General features: G+C 40.2%; 2 protein-coding genes across 4 annotated transcripts; one reads left to right on the top strand and one right to left on the bottom strand.

Moving 5' to 3' along the window:
• Window positions 1-451: 451 nt before the first annotated feature.
• On the top strand, window positions 452-20312 carry LOC135487172 (muscle, skeletal receptor tyrosine protein kinase-like). 3 transcript variants are annotated; one of them, XM_064770647.1, is made up of 10 exons: window positions 452-806; window positions 5324-5599; window positions 5894-6018; window positions 6734-6893; window positions 10122-10214; window positions 12700-12829; window positions 13609-13860; window positions 14801-15000; window positions 15335-15577; window positions 15848-20312. In XM_064770647.1, exons 1-10 carry the CDS (start codon window positions 743-745, stop codon window positions 17065-17067), a joined length of 2763 nt encoding a protein of 920 aa, XP_064626717.1. In that variant the 5' UTR covers window positions 452-742; the 3' UTR covers window positions 17068-20312. The 3 variants fall into 3 exon arrangements, with proteins under 3 accessions (XP_064626717.1, XP_064626719.1, XP_064626718.1); XM_064770649.1 differs by lacking the exon at window positions 10122-10214 and having other exon boundaries at window positions 12703-12829; XM_064770648.1 differs by lacking the exon at window positions 10122-10214.
• A 364-nt stretch (window positions 20313-20676) lies between these two features.
• Window positions 20677-22318, bottom strand: LOC135487208 (proteasome assembly chaperone 3-like). The gene is made up of 4 exons (XM_064770700.1): window positions 22271-22318; window positions 21638-21739; window positions 21216-21296; window positions 20677-20974 (listed from the first exon to the last, which is right to left on the bottom strand). The coding sequence occupies exons 1-4, from the start codon at window positions 22310-22312 to the stop codon at window positions 20831-20833; spliced, it is 369 nt and encodes a 122-aa protein (XP_064626770.1). The 5' UTR covers window positions 22313-22318; the 3' UTR covers window positions 20677-20830.
• Window positions 22319-22363: the final 45 nt, after the last annotated feature.

Genomic DNA, 22363 nt, shown 5'->3' with positions numbered 1-22363 from the left:
TCGCTACATGAATGTAGGTCGTTTCGCTACATGGATGTAGTCATTATTTTTACTCTATTTTACCCTACTATAATTCCCGGTGGTGACTACAAATTTATTATAACACAGTTTGCCGGTAAAAAAACTTATACGGTTTGATGGCGCGCAAGGGGTTTTTGTCGTCCTGGCCTGGGTTAGGCCACATAAAAAAAGAGTTGGTGATCGTCCCCGCCCGCCCCTACGAAAAACGCCCGGCCCTTTTTTTTTAAAAGCTGACATTAATGTCCGAGATCGCCGGCATTTCATCCCAATGATCAGATTGTACCATTGGCTTTGAGCAACAGCTGTGCAGTTTTTGGGACAAAGGCACATCCTAGATGGCAGTACGGTACAAAAATACCATGTGCTTTTGTTATGCGCAAACAGGGTGTAACCTGGTTTGCTTTGCGCATGTTAAGTTTAGTGGATTTCAACAGGGCCAGACAGTGGTTGCATGGATAACTTTTTATAGACTATTTCTACCACTTTCCCAGCTTTCTAATTGCCCAGAATGGGATTAACGGATACTTATTACAAATGGGGGCATTAACATTGATAGGATACAATGTAGTTAGGAGTGCCTTCTTTGCGATAGCAGTGACTACGCGGCTGCGTCCGTCCCGTTCCGAACTGGACACCGTCTCTGCTGGTCCGTCATGGCGTATTGCCTAGATTTCTCATTCCAACTTCGCGTCTTGAAACTTTTCTGTGATGTACTGCAAGAATGAAGATTCTGATCCTGCTCTGCTTGAGTTTACAGCTTTTGCCACGGGCTAATTCCCAAGAAGGTAAGATAAAGTGCTGCAAAGTTGCTGACGTTTTGGTGTTAGTTGTATACAGAGTGTCTTCTCAGTGGCTACTGCATAGCTATACTGTACATCATAGAGTAACCAATGGGGTTCCAGTGGTACATAATAGTAACCAGTGGATTTCCATAGTTCCAGTAATAACGAGTTGGTTTGCATGTCTTCTTGAGCAAATTTCCTTAAAATTGGGCAGAGTAGAAGATCTGTTGGCCTCATCCCACAAATTGGTTTACTCTAGATCAGTAACATGTACAAGGGGAGGAGCATGTGACTGACCTTGGTATTCGAGGACGACTTCCAATCAACTAGATAGATTTCCCTTTCCCAACACATATACCAAATAGTTTTTTTTCAGGTACCAGTATTGGTTATAGGATCCTGCACTCCATACTATTGTTTACATACCCTTGTGCATGATTCATATTTACGTGTAGTGACCACTCAAAAACAATGCTCACGCCCATGATTCATACTTTCATTCTGTTCTGTTGGTCCTTGGTTCCTGTCCTATTATCATGGTAGGTTCTTTCAATTTCAAATCTTTCACATATTTGCTCAAGGCCCAGTATTAGAATTCGTTGATCACATGTTAAGGACTCTCGACCTTTAGCATTCTGACCTGGGGATACGGGTCCCGTACCTCCAGCAAGCGCCTTGATTTTTTTGGCCTGATTGATCGGTATCAACCAAATTATCATATTTTGGCTAAAACTCCTGTTCTGCACATCATTTTATTGACAGTGATTGACAATTTATATTGTGGTAGACCCTAATAGGTTTTGATGAGGCAGTTACAATTAGCTATATAAATGACATCAAAATTGCCGTACCGGTATATACATTTGTAGTTGTGATGAATATGGTCATATTATACAGAATACATGCAGGGGATTCCTTATTAATTGTGGATCATTGTACCTTGGTATTGGTGCTAAATTACTCTTTTTTGTCAACTTTGTTGGTTTTGGTTGGAATTCATGACCTGTGTCTACAGTCAACCTTTCTATGGAATGTCTGAACACACAAATTCATTGGTCGGGGTCAGTCACTTGGGCTTCAAAAATGTCCTACGACCATCCCACAATGCATGTAAATCCTTGATACAGTTATGCCCAAAAGAAACATCCCTTCATACAGGTATGGATCCCTGCTTGTGAATTCTGATGCAGCCCTGTCCATGCTTCTGACGACATGTCCATTGGGCAAGGTCCGACCAGTTTATGAAATTTAGAACCAGAGGTAAAGGCCAGTTACCACTACAGCCTCAGATGAGAAGCTTCAAGATGCACCTGTCCTTCAACTTGAACTTGGGCCAAATATTTCACTGGTCCTGCAGTCTTTCGATTGGTCTGTTCTAAACCTTGTTTTTACATGTATGGAGAACACTTCACAGTGGGATTGTTCTTACCCTTACTGTCCCATCAAAAACAATTTCAGGACAATCTGAAACGGTCATTTATATAATGCTATGATAAAAACTAGCTCTTGAAAACTACACATCTGCTGGGCCTAATACCAAGACAAAAACCGGTTTGGCTTCATATGAAGTGTCTGCAAACCTTGAATTATTCAGACATTTTCATTTGCACCCATTGCCTCTTTTGGCGGCAGTGTTTGACAGGGTTTGCTTTTCTCAGTCATCATTCTCAATATTTGAAGAACTTTAAAGCAAATAGCAAGAAACTGCCGGCAACCTTGATACTGGGACTTCAGACCTGTAAGGTTATTTGGAAACTGGTTGTGCAAAGTAGGAAACGATCAAATTTCATTATCTCTGACAATATTATGGAAATCCTGAGCCAATTGCAAATTTTGCCGGCTCAACTTCTGCTAGATCAAGAAACATAGACAATGGATTTTAGATCTATCATCATAGTGCAGTCAAACATGACCATAAAAGGGATCAACTGAAAAATTGAAGTGTCAGCCGAAATATAGTGAAAGGGGGTCAAAAGAGGATGAATTGGGCAAAGGAAAACGTGTCGTCCATCGTTATCCTGGAGGATGGACTGTGTGGGGACACAAATTATGTCCTCCTGCCTTGTCCCCAATTAGATGTATCCACACAACCTACAGCATAGTAAAATTCAGTACATGTACGACTAGATATTTTATAGATTCAACTTTATTTTGGCCCAAAAATTATGGGAGAAGGGTGAATTTGCAACCGTGCAGAAGCAGTAGCATGAAAGTTGTGTGTAAAGGCCCTTGTACCAGCTTGTGTACATGTTGGCCTATACATGTCTTTTACAATGATGAACACAAAATACTAATTCTCTTTAGCATACAAGCAGGACTATAATAATGTTGTTTGCCTACAATAAGTTCCTGGAATCACTGTCATTGTATGATTACTTGATTTGAAGGGTTGAGTGGAGCATGTCTGTTCCTGACTATAGTGTGAGGGTCCCATGACATCGGCCAGTAAGCAATGACCTCGTTCAAGCGAGGTAATCGTCTTCTCTATGGCTATTCTTTTGGGTGACATTCCTTACATTCAGATGGCAAGATTTTGCAAGACAGTATGTCACACAAGAGTTCATACAGGATAACTTTCCATCAAAATGCGGTATGATAGCAAGATCTTGATCTTGCGGTAAACTCCTTCTCCTTTGAAAAGCAATACCAGACTTGCCAATGATCCAATCTATCATAAATCAGTTCGTCGGATCCTTCTCAATCAATTTGATGTCGAGTACATAGTATTTGTACGTCTATTGCTGTTAAGCTGTATTCTGCAACTTGTGCTGGATGGGTAAATCATACCCCAAAACCAAAACCTGTGCTCCTCAGCTGTGCATTTTCTGCAGTGGATGGATGAGATTTTGAAGTCAGGGTGATGCCAAATGTACATAATACCTGAGAGTTTCTCTCTCGCTGACAGGTGTGCAATTCCTTGCACACTTGCAATTCCTTGCAATTCTTTTGCTGACTCATGAAGGAAGAACTCTAGTGATGCCTCTCCACTACCTGTTGCTGATGAACTAAAGGAGTTTCAACCATGAACTTTCTTGGATTCACTCTCAACTGGACTGTCTTACTGTATTCCTTCTTCTAACGAGGCAATTAGGAAGAGTATTGGAGTGAAGAATAAACCTTGGGGTGTTCTTGACTTGATTGGGAACAATTACAATGACTTGCCAAATAAACTGTGATGCTGCTGGGTTTTCCAAGCTTGTGTTGAACTTGCTGACAGTGGATGTTCCCACTCCTTCTATGGTTTGTTTGATGATGATCATGAGTACCTCCTCTTTCCTAAATAATGTGTTCTGTTTGACATGTTTGAGGCTCACTGTTAAGTGAGACCAACTGCAGATTGCGAGGGATGTGGATAAGGGCTTTGCTGATTAAATTGAGCACCCAAACAGTGAAAGTATACCGTCACTTCCAATTTTGTTGCTCCAATTTTGCGGCAGACATAACATTAACCTCAGCAGACGTTGTTTGTGGCAGGACAATTTTTGTGATCCCACTATATGCTGTGTCCCTTAGTTACAAAAGGTCCCGATGTACGCGTTTGACCCTTCGCTTGTGGCAAGAAGCCAGGTGACACATTGCATGCACATTCACTTTTTGTGCAAACATTCTCCCAGCCAATGTTTGCCCTTGCCTGTTGGTAAACACAACATTCTGTGCCACCAGATTGTGCTTCTGAAATCTCACAAGTTGGTGGTTGACCAAGAGTTTTCAGAAAACAGTAAAAAAACTTATTTGGCCTGGGTCAAATCTCCAACTACTTGCTGGAGCTTTGTTTGGCTAACCCCTTGAAAGAATGCTGTTCTTGGAAAGTGAGACATAACTTTTTAAGTACATGCACATAGCCCTAAGGTTCTGACTTTAGTCTGGAATGTATATTTTGGATTCCCATGCTTTTGTTGAAATCTTTAGTGCGTAGAACAATCTGCAAGTCTCGCTGTTGAAATTGTGATAGAAATAATCAGAATAGGTTAGATGTGAAGGGTGTGGAATTGCCTGGGGAATGGAACTCCCTGGGGAATGGAACTCCCGACTCATTCAAAGGACTTGGCAGTTAAAGTCAAGTGAGTTGCTAGAGGTCACAAGCTGTGCATGTGCGTGTCGGGTATCAAACTTACCACATTCAGAATACTGAAACCTTCCCTGCAGACCATGCCAACCTCTGCCTGGTCCTTTGTAAGCGTAATCTTTGTACCTTGTCCATCCACCGTTGTTGTGCGTATATCCATCCTCCACAAAAGCGACGAGACTTTAGGACTGATATTCACCAGCTGATATTGATAAGGCGGCATGCTTTGTACCAGTTGTAGGTGGCCATTGAGAACCACAACCGACAACAAACCAGCAGCCATGTTGTCGCATATCGTGTGTTGTTTTGTTTGTAGTCTCCTCCCACCGTGTACATGTACATTTTGTGTATGCTGTGACTCTTTAGCAGGGGGGATGGGATGTTCCTTTATCTATTAATCATCCTCAGCCATTGAGCCGTGTCTCATAAAGTGTATACATTTCTCTCTCTTCAGAACCACCTCGAATAATAAGGCCACCAGTAGACTCGACCGTTTTGGTCTACGGACGGAAAACACTTTATTGTGAAGCAACCGGGAACCCACGACCGACCATCACTTGGTACAAGTTTGACTGGAAGCTTCAGGAGAGTGACAGGAACTACAGAATCAGCAAAGCAGGAGCATTGAGGTTTCGAAAAGCGTATATAACAGACACCGGGAAATACAAGTGTATTGCAAAAAACTCGAGGGGAGAAGTACATTCACAGTATATCAGTTTTAATGTAAAAGGTGAGGAGCTTCTACAAATTCGCAGAGAGGTGCTTGTAGTGCATCAGCCGGTGCAATGGTATTGTGCTTTAATGCGCTACCTGAATCAGTTATACGTGTATGTTGCCACCCAGCAATGATGATTTCCGCTTTCCACCAAACACACTCTCGGTACATTGTTTAGTACAATAATTCGAAGTACCAAATACCCACTTGGGCTGAGCATAGTACATACATGTATACCCACAGCGGGAAAATGCCCTGCCCTATTAGAAACCTTTATCACACATATATTTCAAAATATTCTTGTTTCAGCACCAGCAGTGATTGTGAGAGGACCGACCGACCGCACGGTGTTCTATGGCACCACGCTGGTCCTTGCTTGTGTAGCTATGGGAATACCAATGCCTGAGATACTGTGGCTCAAAAATGGAACTGTGGTGAGTATAGATACTGTCTAAATCTGCTTTCAAGGAGCCATAGCAAAAATGTAAGCGATCTACCTATACTTTTGGCAGTGCTCACATTTTTGTGCCCTTTTTGTTGCCAACTGTACCATGTGTCAACCTTCACAGCTGTAACTACAATGGTGGATTATGTTGTTGTGCCATCTGTCTGAAGTAAAAATTAGACCTTGGATTTTGTAGGACAAGTGCAATTTTTGGGGAAATGGACCCTGGAGAGGATCCCTGGGGTTGAAGTGTGCACGTCCTTTGAAAGGGACCTATTTTCAAATTCCAAATAGATTAAAATGATTAAAATGTAATCATTCTTTGTTAATGTATCGCATTCCCTCCTTATTATCAGGGTTTTTTTGCACTTCAGAGTTGAAGTACCAAAATTCTATAGGGTAATTCCTTTTTTGCCAGCTCTTGCTGCTAATATGGCTCTGGCTTCATATCTGATATTATCCAGGGAGTAGTAATAACTTCGATGTAGGCCATTTAGGCCATCATAATATGTATAATCGTTCTTTTGTTGGAAATCGACTACGGAGCTACGGAGCTGGAGAACCTGTTATTGATTATTATCATCTTTGCTCAATCCATGTTAGTCTTTTCTCCACCTTTATATCTGAAGGGCAGTCATGTTTAAGGGACTTTGCATTCTCCGAGCTTTGTCTGTCAAGATGATGATTACTCCTTTCCTCTTCAGATAAAGGATGGAGCGAGTGGCTATAACTTTTCATCGCCACGACTTGTGATTAACGCAACGGAAACTGCACGATATTCGTGTGAAATTCGGAATAGAATACTTAATAAAGTTCATTTGGATCGAAAGGAATCTACAGTTACTGTACTTGGAGCGCCAAAAGGTAGGCACTGGTTTCGTAAATTCATCTTTCGAAGAGGAATCTGCATGCTTTTTCATGGGGGGAGGACTGTGAGCATTGAAATCTCGTTGACAGTCATGCCAAATATTCTGTGGTTGCACGAAAGCAACTTACAACTTAACAACTTAACTTAACTATCGGTAAGGTGCCAAATAATTTCTCGTTCGCATGCCATTGGAGATTAATGTTGGATCAGCATTTCTTTTCTTACGCACATTGTGGATTAAAGAAATATTCAAGAAGATTATAATAGTTCATTTGCTATTGTTTTCACAATTGCTGATTTATCCTAAGTATTTTTCATGTTCAATAGCCATGAATTTCTGAAGAAATATTCCTATTATTTGAGTTGTTAAACTTCTCACGGGTATGAAGGCTGCCTCATTAGTCATCTTGTGGATTAGTTTTGAACTGGGCGGTCCTGTTTTGACATCATTACGTACCTGGAATGCAGATCTTGCAGAAAAGCAAAACAAAAAAATAGATGAAAACAATGGTCAAAGTCAACCTTTTTGATTGAGATGTGGACAGGTACTTTTTTACGGAGTTTGATGCGGCGGATTTTGAATTCCTTTTCTGCTGCGTGGGACTCCACAGTTGCACAGTAAATAACTCCACTCCTGACGTCCAAAAAATATTTGATTTCTCACACAGGAAATTGCCCAGGTAAGCTTAAAGTTGGCAAACCTGGACATGGACTGTGTCATTTCATATAACGTTGTATTTTGAAACGAAGAATATAAAATATTTTTATGGTTTGGACTACAATGTACATAAATTATTTGGCGAGATATCAGAAAAATTTCCATTTTGATAATGGTGAAAAGGGTATTGTGTATTCAATATTGAGAAATGATAATAGTAGTACAAGTGCCTATGGTCATTGGCCACATCAGTCAATGCATCAGCTTTGTGGAAAATATTTTTTTAATAGCCAGTCCAGGGTATTCCTGCAAATAAGACCCAGAGCTCCACGAAGTCAGCGCATCACTTTACCTTCAAGATACTGCTGGATCAGAAGGGTTTTGAACCTTGGAACTCTCGCTTCTAAGTCTGGTGGTGTGGCAGCCCCTAGTCAACGCTGTTTGCCCAACGCCGTCTACGTAGACCTCTCGAGGCCTAGGTACCCCTTCAGAGCACACACAGGCACTACATCTCTGTACTTGTGCGAGGCAATGCTTTCCTTTGGTGGTTCCTTTTGTGTGGGCCTATGGTGGGTTAGAGAAAGAATGATAATACCTTCTGGCAAGGATTGTGTTTGTAGGTCTAGAGGCCACACTTCTTTATTACTTTGATTTACTGAGATGTTATGTGCTGGCCCAGCATTTACTTGAGACAAACACAGTCCTTCTTTAAGGGGTGAAGTGGACAATTTTGGGTCAGATTTTTATGTAGCTGGAAGCTTTCCTCCATATTTCTCAAAATCACATGGAAACAACTTCAAAAACATTACATTTCATTTCTTCTTTCTGTATATTTAAAAAATATTTTTAGTTCATCGAAGAACTGAATGAATAGAGTTTGAGCACCACTGTGGTATTTGCTGTGCATTCTGACAAGGGTTATTGCTAAGACCCGGATAGCGTTGACCTGGTCTATCATGGAGAGGACACTTGTTTGTGAGGAGTTGTTCATATTCAGATGAGCTATTATAAAAACGATGTCATGAATGAGGAGTAGTATTATAACTTTCATGTTCAACCCACACAGAATCTTCACAGCTTGAATTAACCCTTTTGGACTTTTGAGAGATGTGCCTAAAAATCAACCAAGGATTTAATCAGTTATGACTGAGTTCTTAATGTTTCAACGAATAGGTCTTGTGAAGACGAATTGTGGGATACGTTGTCTTATGGGATAAATTATCCAAGGAGGATGATACATGTAGGGATGAATTTTCCGGGTTGATTTTACCATAGGGGGTCAGATAGTCCTTGGAGAATTGTCCTTGGGGTGGATGAGGGCAAATTGCCAGGGCCCTTTCAATCTCTATTTTGATTAAAAAATTGAAGCAAAATATTTCTCTGCCACTTTGGATGCTCCTGCATCACCGTGGTGGGTCGGGACTGCACCTCAGTACTGCGACCGCTTCTCCCTCGGGCTGTGGTCCAAGGTGGCGCCATGTATGTTGAACTATTTGCTTTTCACATGTGTAATCTTTTAGTCTGATCTTGCACGCCCCTTCACAAGTGCAAACACAACGTCATTTGTCGAAAACACAATTCTTCGATTCTTCAGAAGTGCGATCGGTCATGTCGGTGTCTTGTGAGAAAATGACCCAAAAACGATATGCAAGGCTTACATAAACATTGAACAAGTCGTGGGGTCGTGAATAGCGATTTGGAGGAATTTTCCCTTTGGGCAGTATTGCCAAATCACAGAAAGTGAAAAACGTTATGAAAAACATTTAGACTGTTGATGTTATTTTTCGGGTGTTGGGCCTGTAGGACGTTCCTGGAATTCAGAGTGTGACCAGTCTGCAGATTTTAGATAAAAAAATGATGCATTTTGGTTGAATAAGAATAGAAATGGCATGGTAGGTTAATTTATGTGAATATTGTCAAACGTTTTTTGGTGCAATGTCCTGGATGACATTTTGAATAGGTTGGTGTATCCTTTGCTTATCGCTGGGTGACCGAGATGCGACTGAAATTGTCTAGAGGACAGCTGTTACATGTAATTCGAAGTTGTTTTGCTGATTGAAAGATATTGTTCCTGCCCCCTTGAAAAATAAAGAAGCAAGCCATCAGTGCGATTTTACTGGCTCATAGAGATTCATTGGACTTGAATGAAAATCATGATTCGTCCATGGAAGGCCAACGAACCATCTTCCTGATTCTTGAGGAACTGTCCTCATTATGTCAGTAGGTCAAATCATGAATAGGTCACAGCTAATCTCATAGAGAGGCAATTGCCATGACAACCAAAGAGAATACAAGCATATTGTCAACTAGATCTGAGGAACCCTAGTAACCCCCTGGAGGTTTTGATGCCGACCACCAGAGGTGATCGTCACCAACAAATGTTGAAAAGCCACACCATGGGGGTTGGGGTGCCTGCAGGTAGTGATAATGTATTTCAAGATGGAAGTTCATCTGCTCTGAGGAAATTATTTGTCTTCAAGCTTGTTACTACCATACACCCGTCCTGATCTGTAGCACCCCAACTCTCTGTCGCTCTTCTACAAGTTTATCCTTCCTTCCTCTGCAGAGCATGGTAAAGATATTTTGGCCGATGAAGCTGTGTTGGCAGTGACAGAATGGTCATCGCCGTCCACCATAATGGAACTCGATGGCACAAAAGGTGGGGTCTTGATTTACTGGTACCTCATCTTCTCATTTTGTTTCAACATACATGCTGGATCAAGGATTATCGATTATTGCTCTCAAAACTTGGGTATTTCGAACAGCCCAGTCGTGCACATTACTCCTGAAACGTTTGATTTCTCTATCTTCCTGCATATACGAGACAATAGGTTGCTCTCTGCATCATCTGCAAAGGGTTGGGTAAACTAAACATTGTCTTGGTGTGGGTCATGTGAATGGGTTGGCCGAAACCTCCCTGGAATGCTTCCCTTTGTTTGAATTGGGTCAAAAGTAATTTTGTAACGGTTTCAAGATCATTGCAGTATAGACTTGTGTGCTCAAGAGACATACCAGGACGTGCTTAATCCGTGCCTAACCCTCCTCTGTATCAGTTTTCTCGCTTTTGAGAGTCACAAGGAGAAAAAACGCAAGAACCCCCGTTATTGACCAAAAACGTTTTAAGATTGAAAATAAATTGCCTATAAGTATGCTGCTCTTGTGTTAGAAAACTATTGGTAACTACATGTATAGTGTGTAATATACAATAACCTAGAAATAGCAAAAAATGTTCTTTTTCAATATAACTTTGTTCAAATTTTATTGAGAGAGTTTGATTTTTGTATAGTGATTGTCATGTGCTGTGATATCATATTGTATAGTATTCATTGGTATCTTTGTTGGGATCATAATGTTCCTAAACAGGGCACTGACACCAGTTCCTGTCCATCACAATGTTGATGGTACATTCGGGTCATTTGGGCAAAGGGAAGCAAATTCAGCGTTTTTGTCAAAAAGACCCCCAACCCAAAGTGTAAATAAGGCTTCACTTGAGAAATGCTGTGAAACTCGCGAAAATTAGGCTCATAAAAATAGAGGCGTTTACAGTGGATGAATATGTTATTTCAAAATTATTAAACTTAAAATTCAAGAACTATTACAGTTTGAATACATCCAACTCATAATCATGCATGAAAATTCTGTGAAATTGTCAGAAACTTTGAATTTGTTTGTTCAGCCTTTGGTTGTGGGCCAAGAAGCCTTTTACAATAGAGTTGCCTGTGCAATATATGGCAGATAGTGCGTGTATATCCTGGTTTTGACAATGTTCAAGATGATCCAATGACTCACTTAGTGCACTCACTCCGATCTCGTATGATTTACATTGGCGTAAATGAGTTAACAGTCCAAGAATAAGCTTTTTTTAAAAAGTGAATTGTGTGGAGGGGGGGAGCTCTAGAACATTTTTATGGATAGTCTGAAGCCATTTACCAATGAAAGTCTCTGATAATTGCCTTCTCATCAATTCCTCCCAAACTGGTTCTGCGGGGAGGATTAAGATTGGGGGGGGGTAGGACAACTTAGTTTAGCCAACTTCACTCAGCTGTCTCCTCGGAAGTGATCACCAGTGAAATGTCTTGGAAATTGATTCATAAGAATAAAAGGATTTGCAGTCGGTTATAGGAAAAGTTTGCAGCTTTGATTATTTCCAAGTGATGAGCTCAACCAATCAGTAAAAGATTCGGGAGTGATGCAGAAAAAACACATGGTCTAATTACGATAACAATTATGACAACAGACAAGAATTTCTAGTGGGAGGGCTGGCACGTCTGTAGCTTGGGGACAGTACAGCCCTCCAATTCCAAGTCATACATGAGCGGAATATTTGGGTGAACAAAATGCTTTATTTCGAGATGAAGTAAAAAATTATGATTGTGATTTTCACTGTCCACTTGAAGCAGAATCATAACAAATTCTCCGGCCCATCTCCGACCCCGGGGCAAGTACAGCCCTCCCATAATGTTACTGATGGAAATGGGGTGTTCTTGAAGCCAAAGTTTCAAGCATGGATAGTCACCATGAGAAAAGGAGTGGCAAGCGCCATTCAGTTCGTATTATTCTGACTGAGAATGGAGCCTTTTCTGGTACTTTGCTACTTAAACTGAAAACTCAACAGTTGGGAGTTCAAAAGAGGTCAGAGTGAGGCACATAACAATGAAATATGAGGTATCACACTGTTTGAATTCATCAAAATCATATCTGCAGAAAGTTTATTCAGTTACAATGTCACTATTGATCAAGTCATTGCCATTGGATAGTTGGTGTATTGCTGCAGATTTTAGTCAGCATCAATTATGCTTGCTCAGAAATGATCACTGAGTCACCGGCTGATCCAGATCATACAGTTCCGTTCATAAATAAGCTTTCAGGTCTTCGCTCTAGTCTTGTCTTCAGCATGTTTAGGGATAATGAAGGATGAAGCAGTGTAGGCTTTGGGGTAAGACAAAACAGTGGTGATTCTTCCGAGTTGAAACCATGACCTCCTGAGTATGAACCTGGCGTTCTTAACCAATATGCCTCTGACCTCCCTCATCTTTCAGATTATTTTCAAGAATGTATTGCTCTGCACACTTAACGACTTGACGGAAGGCCACTTCATCATTTTCTGACATGACTAATGTCTTCTTTGTATTTTTGTCTTTCAGTAGATACGCCCCCTACAAAGGAGCTACCAAAAGACGAGGGCAAGCCAAAGCCGACAGAAGGCCCTGTACCTCCAGTGAAACCACCACAACCTTCTGAGAAACCTGCTACTCAAAAACCAGATAGTAAAAAGTAAGTGTCCTTAAAGCAGAGGAAGGGTTTGATCAAGTGGTAAAGGTGTCACAGTAATAATTTGTTACATTGTTTTCTTCATATACAAACTCGAAATGGAAGAACGTTTTTTGAATTGGTGAAATACCTACAAAGCCGGTGAAAAACCCACAGAAATTCTTGCTGGAGATGTTCTTATGCAGTGGTGCCATCTACACATAGATTGTGCATGTGCAGGTCCACTGTTGATGACTTAACAGCAGCATGTGAGAGATGAGGCTGGGCAAAGCATGTATACCAGCCGCATGGAAAGGGGGAGGGACGTGGTGTCGAGAGGTGAAGGAGAGGGTGCGTCCGATTGGATCTTATCCACCAAAGATCCAATAAATAAATGTGGCAAAACAAATCTGTCAGTGTAGTAGGAAAACTTTCTTGAACTGAAAGACACCGATTCAAACTATTCATATGAAAATGTATATATTTCTTCATAATTGAATGCTTCCCCCTATTCAAGAAAAGTATTTTGCCTAGGGTTATGGGGAGTATATAACATGTGTGCAGAGTATTGTGTTTTAGTGGCATGGCACTCACAAGTTTTGGTATAAGAAGACCATTGTTCTTACTTGTGTGGGCGGTGTTTGGTATGCCAGTTGGGAACAACATGCTTAAAGGCATAAGATGTGATCTGCCCCCAATTTGTTATGATATCAGTTACTATTCTATTTCTACAGATTGCCAAGTAATGATATTCTCAAACACTGATATTCTAACTACATGTATCATCTGTCTCTATTTTTCAGACCTGTTGGTTTCTGCGCTCCTTACAACGGGTCAATGTGCCAACAATACATTGGTAATCGATCAGTATTTTTCAACTCGTCCTACGATAACCCCGAACAAGTACACGAGAGTATTGTTAAAGGTTTATGGGAAGAGATGCTCTCCACTTTCGACATGGCATGCCGTGGACCTGCCGAGAAGATGCTGTGTCATTATGCCTTTCCTGACTGTGATATAACTCGAGGTAACCCTGTACCGGCGCCTATATGCAGGTATGTGGTCACCACGATGAGACGTAGATTTGATAAGAATCATGTGCATATGAGTGCTACAATAGAGCATTGAGTGCTACAATAAGATGCCTGCCTGACCCTTCTGTACCCGTTAAACAAAATGATAGATAGGATGACTACTCATTTTAGAGACTATGAATATTTCAGTTGACTTCTCTTTGGTATTTTCCTCATATCTAAAAAAGTTTCCACGTTATAAAGCCAAAAATATTTTGAGATTTACGAAAGTTCGGATTGTTAGACAATAGGCATGATTCCATAAATCTGTCAAATTACAGTAGTTAAAAAACAACTGGCCAAATATTTCATATTCAACATTCCAAAACGGCCTGCTGGTGATTTTGACTAATCGCCGTTCACTTGTAATGCACATGTAGCCCCCCCCAGCTGGAGACATTCCTTGGCTACTCAACCAGTGTCAGGTTGAGGTAGGGGGCCCTTGGGATCTCGCATTCCAAGAAGGGATTTTGCGACCTAATCTTTAGGCAAGTTTACTATGGTCTAGGAAAAAAATATCAGTTATAAGATCAACATTTCTTCCTAGAAAGGAAACAAAAGCTTGTTAAAAAAACTGCTGCAACCAATGTAGGGTTGTCTCCCTTCCTAGTGGTTCTTGCTTTCGCACCCAAGATGCCGTTAAAATAAAGTTGGAATTTTCAGTTATATGTACTTTAAAAAGTCATTTGATGTGTATGTAGTATGTGGATATTTTGGCCAAGTCATGTACCTGCTACTATCCCTGTCACAACAAAGGCTCTCTTGGGTGTCTTGTGGCAGTTACAAAGCTCAAACTGGACATAGACCAGACGGGGAATCAGCCAGGCTGGGAATGGAATCCACCACCCCTTGATCATATGACCCCATCACCACCATCACGCCTCACTCTGTCAGGTCCTTTGTATTGTATAACTGCTTTCAGGGAACACTGCTATGCCGTCAAAGATCTGTATTGTCTCTCAGAGTGGCTCCTCCTAGCGGACAACATCAACAATGGGATCTACATCAGCTCCAGTGGACATTTCAGTCTTCCTGTTTGCGCGACGCTACCCAGTCGCCATAATTCTTCTGAGAACTGTACGAATGTAAAAGTGTATGAAAACCGGCCAGATCTTAAGACAAGTGAGTAGAAAAGAGCTTGAAACCAGAGGCCAGGTCAGGATCATCACTTGGATATCTTGGCACAGGGATGGGCAGCTCACTGCGCCAGCGCTGGCTGGAAGCATTGCTGAATTTCTAGCAGGCAAGCTGCGGGTACGAGTTGCCCCAACAGGATTCCATTTTCCTACTTTACCCACTATCATGTTATCATCTCCCTTTGCAAGCAGACAATTCCACGGTGCCTTATTGCTGCCTTTCCATTGCCTATTTATGCATTAGTACCAGGGTAGTTGACCCACTGACTCCAACTTGCCCTTCTTTTATCTTCTCTTTATGTGTGTTCTCTTCATTTCAGGTACTTGCTATAAAGGCACTGGGCAGTACTACATTGGAACTGTCAACGTTACAAAGGATGGCATTGCATGTCAAACATGGGAGGCAGGTACTCCACATCTTCATCGACGACCTCCAGAGATCTTCCCAGAGCTCGAGAACTCATATAACTATTGCCGTAACCCGGGGTCTGAACACGAGGCCCCCTGGTGTTACACAATGGATATCAATATTAGATGGCAGTCATGTGATATCCCCAAGTGTGGTGCGTATTATTTTCTGTTCTGTGATGCCTTTTACCTGGGTTTTCACAAGTAACTTGGTTAAAGCAAGGGTAGTAGACTGGTATGAAGAAGGATACGCCAAAAATCCGGTTAAGCTCTTCAGGTGCCCAAGCTTCAGGTGAAGTAGACTAGTATTTTCAGTTTGTGTGTCCACAATCTGCATGAAAACCCCCTTTTTTGTGACCTTTGCCTCCTCCCGCGCCAGCTGTGGCTGCCTTTCTTTGCTCATTGTTCTGCTAAATTCGTTTCAGATGCGAACATCACAACTGGGGAAGTAAGTGAAGACCCTGTGCTAGCAAAGGGCAATGGACTATCAATTGACTTAGTCTCACTGGTCATAATAACTCTGGTCTCGGTCCTGACAATTGGAATTGTCATCTTGATCACAGTGCTGTGCCACCGTCTCTATCTACAAGATCGACGTCTTCAATACAACGTCACTAATCAAGACGACATGGATATAGACTTATCGCGGCTGCCAAGCAATGCCATTTATGAGTTAGCGGCACCCATGTCATTCTTGAATCCCAAATTAGAGGCACTGGAATACTCTAGGAATGATATTGTTTATATCCGTGATATAGGGCAGGGTGCATTTGGTCGAGTTTTTCAAGCGAGTTGTTGTGGTTTACTTAAAGGTGAGGATGTGACGCTTGCTGCGGTAAAAATGTTAAAAGAGGACGCAACAGAGGATTTGCATTTGGATTTTGAGCGGGAGGCTTCTTTAATGGCGGATTTCTATCATCCGAATATTGTGAAGTTATTAGGTGTGTGTGCAATAGGAAAACCTCTCTGCTTATTGTTTGAATTCATGAGTCGCGGAGACTTACATGGTTTCCTAAAATTGTGTAGTCCAGATAATAATAATACATCGCCCGACAGTGGGACAGATTTGATACCATCAAACCATATTTTAACAAAGTTAGAATATTTAGACCAGTTGAATATTTCGTTACAAGTTGCTGCCGGTATGGAGTATTTGGCTGGGAAGAAATATGTACATAGAGATTTAGCTACACGAAACTGCCTAGTCGGCGAAAATCTGATTGTCAAAATTTCTGATTTCGGACTTGCGAGATCGATAGAGAACGGTGATTATTATATTGGGGATGAGCATGATGCCATCCCCATCCGATGGACTCCAATTGAAGCTGTGCTTTATAATAAATTCACTGTGGAATCGGACGTGTGGTCTTTCGGAGTCGTGTTATGGGAGATATTTTCATACGCACAGCAGCCGTACTCTGAAATGTCACACGAAGAAGTGATAAAATTTGTTAAAGATGGTAGTACGATGTCACCACCACCGGACACCTCACAAGAAATTTGTGAAGTGATGCAACATTGTTGGCACAGGAAAGCTAGTTCACGGCCATCATTCCAGACACTGCATCGATCTCTCAAAGCACTTGTGGAAGAGTACTCAAATAAAACGAACAAAGTGTATGAGAACCACAACCATAGACAGTAGTACATGTCATTTTATGCCAACTTTGCCAGAATTTTCTCTGTGTTCTTATAGAATATTGTACATCTTTGCAGTTATTATGGCAAACTTGTTACAAAATGTACATTAGAAGCATGAAAGTGGATAGTTACTTTTTTGAAGAGAATGTATTTGATAGAATCTTAAACCTTTATACAAAATCAGTCTCACCACTACTGTGCCTACTAAATATTGTCATGTTTATTGTTTGAGATTTATCATCAGCATTATGCGGTCAGACATAAGTACACTGATTTCAGATTGCATCTCTGGAAGTTTTTACACAAAGTGTCTCATATGGTGTTTACAGAGAAATGGTTCACTTTCATTTGTGCGTTGGGGGTAAGGGGTCTTTTCAAAAGAGGATCCGAATGCACATCACAAACATTATTGCTGGAGTGATGGGCTTTGGCCTTATTCGGGAAAGTTTATTTGACCTGTCAGCCCCAAGGATTTAAAACCAAATGCTCATAAGTTAGAATCTGTGTATTACCTTTATTTGTACAGGTTTTAAATTTCCCATGAAATTTGTTTACAACTCCATATTGGTTCTGTATTCTGGAAGTAACGTTCAAAGTTAACTGTTTCTCTCAAATTCAGATATTCACAAATTTGTTCTGTGAGCATATTTTGAACATAATGAGAGATTGATCGATCGTTGTATAGTTTAGAATTGCTGAATTGTTGGCTATGTTCATGAAAGCAGTTTGAGACTCAACAAGAGGTTACTCAATGAAAAGACAGGTTAAGGTCTTGAATCTCGCTTTTCAGCAGGTAACAGTTTAGGAAAATCGGTTTCACTGTTACGGCTAAATATTTTTAACTTTTAAACGTAAGTGCTAAAGATGAGGGTTATCTCTTGTCATAATATGTGAAGAAAAAGTTGTAAATATTATAGTGTCTAGGTAACTTATTGGCTAGAGATGTGTGTAGTTTGGTTGTGAAGTGTCAAAATGCACAATTATGGCAGTTCCAGGTTTAGTCGTTGCCTTATCTCACTGTCGGAGAGGGAAAATTCTCAAAGAGGTTGATTCCACAAAACTAGAGTTTTTATTGCAGGATGTTTTACATGTCAGTTTGAGGAGTTGAATCTCACTTTAGATGCCGGAGTTTGTTCCTTCGAGGACAACCTCAATCAAAGGGGAAATGTTATTGGGCGATATGAATAAAGACAAGTACATGTAAATGCTTTTACTACAATTTTGTACAGAGAGGCCTTGTGTAAATGTACATGGAGTTTTAGATAAAAGCATTTGTTGGTCTTTATTCATATCACCCATTGCCTCCATTTTGAATTGAAATTACTCCGAACTCAGATGAGGATGCTGCAGTGTTCTCTTTAAAGTCTGCCTGCAGTCTAACTCAAGTATTCAGATGTCAATTTCATGTAGTGTGCCAAATTAAATATTGTCCTGCATATAGAGAGGGAAAGGGGTAACTTTATTGTGCATGTTTCAGCTAAAACCATAATTGTTTAATGAATCTCGCCCATTTTTATCTTGTTATTCGGTATGAATACTATTTATTAATTGTCCGCTTAAGGAGCCAAGTCTACATGTAGTATATTTAAAGGAGGAGTTGATTCTCTTGCATTCTACTAATATTGAAGTAAAACTTGAGATTGTAATGTTTACTCATTTTCCAGGTCTCCCCACCATTTTATATACTTGTGTGCTCAAGTATGGGGCAGGCCTGTTTGCATACAAAACTAGCTGTTTCCGACTTTGTTAACAGTTGATCTGAGGCTGGTTTTATGTGACACCATTAATGTATATAGCAGTTTGAATTAATAAGATTTTTTTTTGAGTTCAGGCCTGATTCCACTTTCGCATGCTTACGCTACTGTCACCGCCCTGGAAACCAGCGGGTTTTTGGTATTTCAAATGAGCCACTGGCAAGGTTGGTGGGACACAGAACATCACAAGACAGCCACTGCATCAGCAAATAACTGCTGTGTCCAAGCGTAGTGTTGCTGCAAACGCGGAACCAGGCCTTTAATCTGCATTTTATTGTCAAAATAAAATGTAGACACAATATTTTCTCACCTTATTCATTGTCAAGTTTTAGTTGTAGACAAGGTTTGGTTTTGAACCACGGCACGTTTTGGACCGAGATTATTTCTTGGAAACTTTCCCACAATGCATCTCTATCGTTGAGAGTTTTTATCTGAGAATTTGCTGTTCTGATAACTGCAATAGCATGAAAACTTAAAACAGTTTAGCATGGAAAGTGGTAATTTCTGTCTGTAAAAAGGCAAAGTATTCCACGATGATACCCTGAGACCATCTGTGGGTCATGTTGAAACCAACACCCCCAATTTCTCTTACCTTGAGTGAGTGTCATTTCTTTGTGCTTGTGCTATAGATGAATATGTATGTTTGATACTGGGACATATTCTTCCTACAGAATATATTTATTAGATTCTTTATTAATAGCTTATGGAGTGAATGCGAATGATGGATGCAAATAACGAGTAAATCATCGAACCAAAATGCTATTGGTATACATGTATTTTTAAGAAGTATCCTTTTCTTTGGAAGGAGAAGTAGATTTTCATTTCAACAGTTTGATAATTCCACATGTTGATATAGTTCTTGTGTTAGAATTTTTGATAAAATGTCCCAATTGCATTGTGCTAATCACTTTGAGCAGAGACAACTATGTCTTCTATCATTATGTCTTCAAATGAAGTTTATTGAAAGTTTTAGCAGAGACTTATGAGATCTGTAGATATTGGGTTGTCATTCAAGGTCTTTGAATAAGTAGGCCTAAACTGCTAATTTGATGCGGGCACTTAATTTGATCATGTTCACAAATACTTGCATAATTGAAATATTTGTCTTTGATGCAAAGCCTTATTTCTAGAACAGAATCTCTTTCATTGCTGTAATGTCAAAAATGACCGTAATGTTGAATTCATATGAAATGTTTTCCTAAACTTTTTGTAAAATTGGGCCTTTAACGCAGAAGATGTGGGCTGGGCTTTCTGGATGGGCCACAAATGTTTATGATTAAAGAAATTTGACTTCAGCTTGAGATTATGATCTTCTTTTGTAAAAATAAACCTGTTGTGCTAATCTCTATCACTGGTGAGTAGTTTTATAGGATCTAGCCAATATTTTGTAAATCTCCAGTGTTTAGATTGATGACCTACAGGTTCACAGGTTTGCCAAATGGATGCGAATGTGTATGCATTTATTGATACAATAAAACGCATTTGTTTATATTAACATGGATTGTAGGTTGTTGATTCTTTGTGAAGGTGACAAGAGAACCAGGTACTCTAACGAGATTCATGCATGTCCTGGCGACGGGACCTCAAGAGTGACAGGAAGGCCATTGGTCACTCTTGGTCGGAACTGGAGAGGATCGCCAGAGACAGGAGACATTGGTGGAAAGTTGTTGGTTGTATGCTCTCGGAGGAGTGAAGGGCAAGTGAAGGAAGTCTTATCATGATGAACACTGTTCAGTCCTTGCACTGCTCACCTGCAGTGCAATCAGCAGGCTTGAAGCGACTTCACATCCAACATTGTCTATCCTATCTAATGAAGCCCAAAATCTGGCACTCTCTGACAAAAAAATAGAACATTACTGTCTTATACAAAACTATTTATTAGTTCTATTTACATAAATCTTTACGAAAAGAGTGAGGGTTCACCAATCACGTTCTTCGAATTAAAATGCATCTGTGGCTTTGAACTCCTCCAGTTTAGCATGACACTGTCTTTGTAAAAGTCCAAGTATCTTTTCACCACACTGTTGCCTTTTCTAACAGTCCAAGTATTGCTCGTAATGTCTCTCGTGATGTGTCCTTCAAAGCTAACGACAACAGCACTGGCTTCTTCAGGTTGATTTTAGTGACTATCTGTTTTGCGATAACATGAAGAATTGGCTGAAAATAAAAGAGATAGAATTCAGGAAACCACAGAATTCTTGTACTAACATGATATTTTTGAGATGGGCCTATTTAATCAATAAGCATACGCTATCTAAAGCAAAGGAGGCATTTTTTGCAATCTGCATCAATATCAAACCTTGCAATTACTAGTTTTTCCTGCAGACGAGATCTTCCAAGAGCAGCAACTTGGTGAATTTCGTCCCTTTTAAAAGGATATTCAGTTCAGTTGACGCACCTCGTCTTTCCCTAAAAGCACTTTTGTTGTGTAGGTGGCATCGCCTCTGTCTTCCAGCACCACATCTTTTGTTATATCCATCTGAAGATGATGAGAAAAGACTTCACTTAAAATTGATCAAACTCGGCATTTAGTTATCAACCATCAATTTAGTTCTATTGTTAAACACCAGGGTACAAGGTTCTGTGGATATTGATTTTTCAATTGAAATCTTTAAAGATTACCACATGCTGAACCATAAACAATTCACTACATTTATACTGGAGTATAATATACCAATTCTTTCTTGTGTAAACAGTATCCTGTTGACAACCTTATCGCAGTCATGACATCAAACATTTGAAAGTGGTTGATAAGGAAGCTATTCTGCAGTTTGTGTTCAATTATTGCCCATTTTCGATGCGATAATTCAAAATACTTACTAATGTGCCCATCTTTTGATACTGTGTGACAATAATAAACGCTACATCATTATAATTTGAACACACAACTTCAGTGTGGATATCATTGATGAGGGCAGCATTCTGAAAGTAACATAATGATTGACATATTGTATGCACATTGACATTTATGCATAACAAAATGAACGACTGACATATGCACATAATGTTCCAGACAATAAAGGATGTTCTACATGACATAATAAGGAAAGGATCAGTTTGACAGTTCCCGGCCGGGTACGTTCTGTGCCTAGACTAAGATCTTCTTACCCTCAGGCTCAATTAAAGAAAAACTGATCGTTTCAGTAAACACACACAGACAGTTAAATGTGTCACAACTACAGCTGACAACCATACTGGTATGCTTCGGCAAACCTACACATACGTTTTAGCCTTGATTCATGGTGAACACAGTTATTAAGGACACATCTCTGGGAACGAGTTTGAAACTAGTGCATTCACCACTGTGTTTCTGTGTACATATTCAAATTCAATTTAAAGTTAGTTTTAGAAGCAGAACTGGACATATCCTTGATTTGTAAAGTTTACAGTATCTCTTATCGTAGTTTTAACTCCAAAGACAGTTTCTGAAATTACCAGGAATTCGTAATATACCTGTTTTACTGGAACAGAAAATTTTGTCATGGGCGCTGCCATATTGAATGTCTTGCACAAGTCAACAATTTGTTGGTTCGGTAGTTCCTTTTA

Source organism: Lineus longissimus, chromosome 4, assembly GCF_910592395.1.
Source record: "Lineus longissimus chromosome 4, tnLinLong1.2, whole genome shotgun sequence".
NCBI lineage: Eukaryota > Metazoa > Nemertea > Pilidiophora > Heteronemertea > Lineidae > Lineus > Lineus longissimus.
This window is presented reverse-complemented; position numbering and strand designations above follow the sequence as displayed.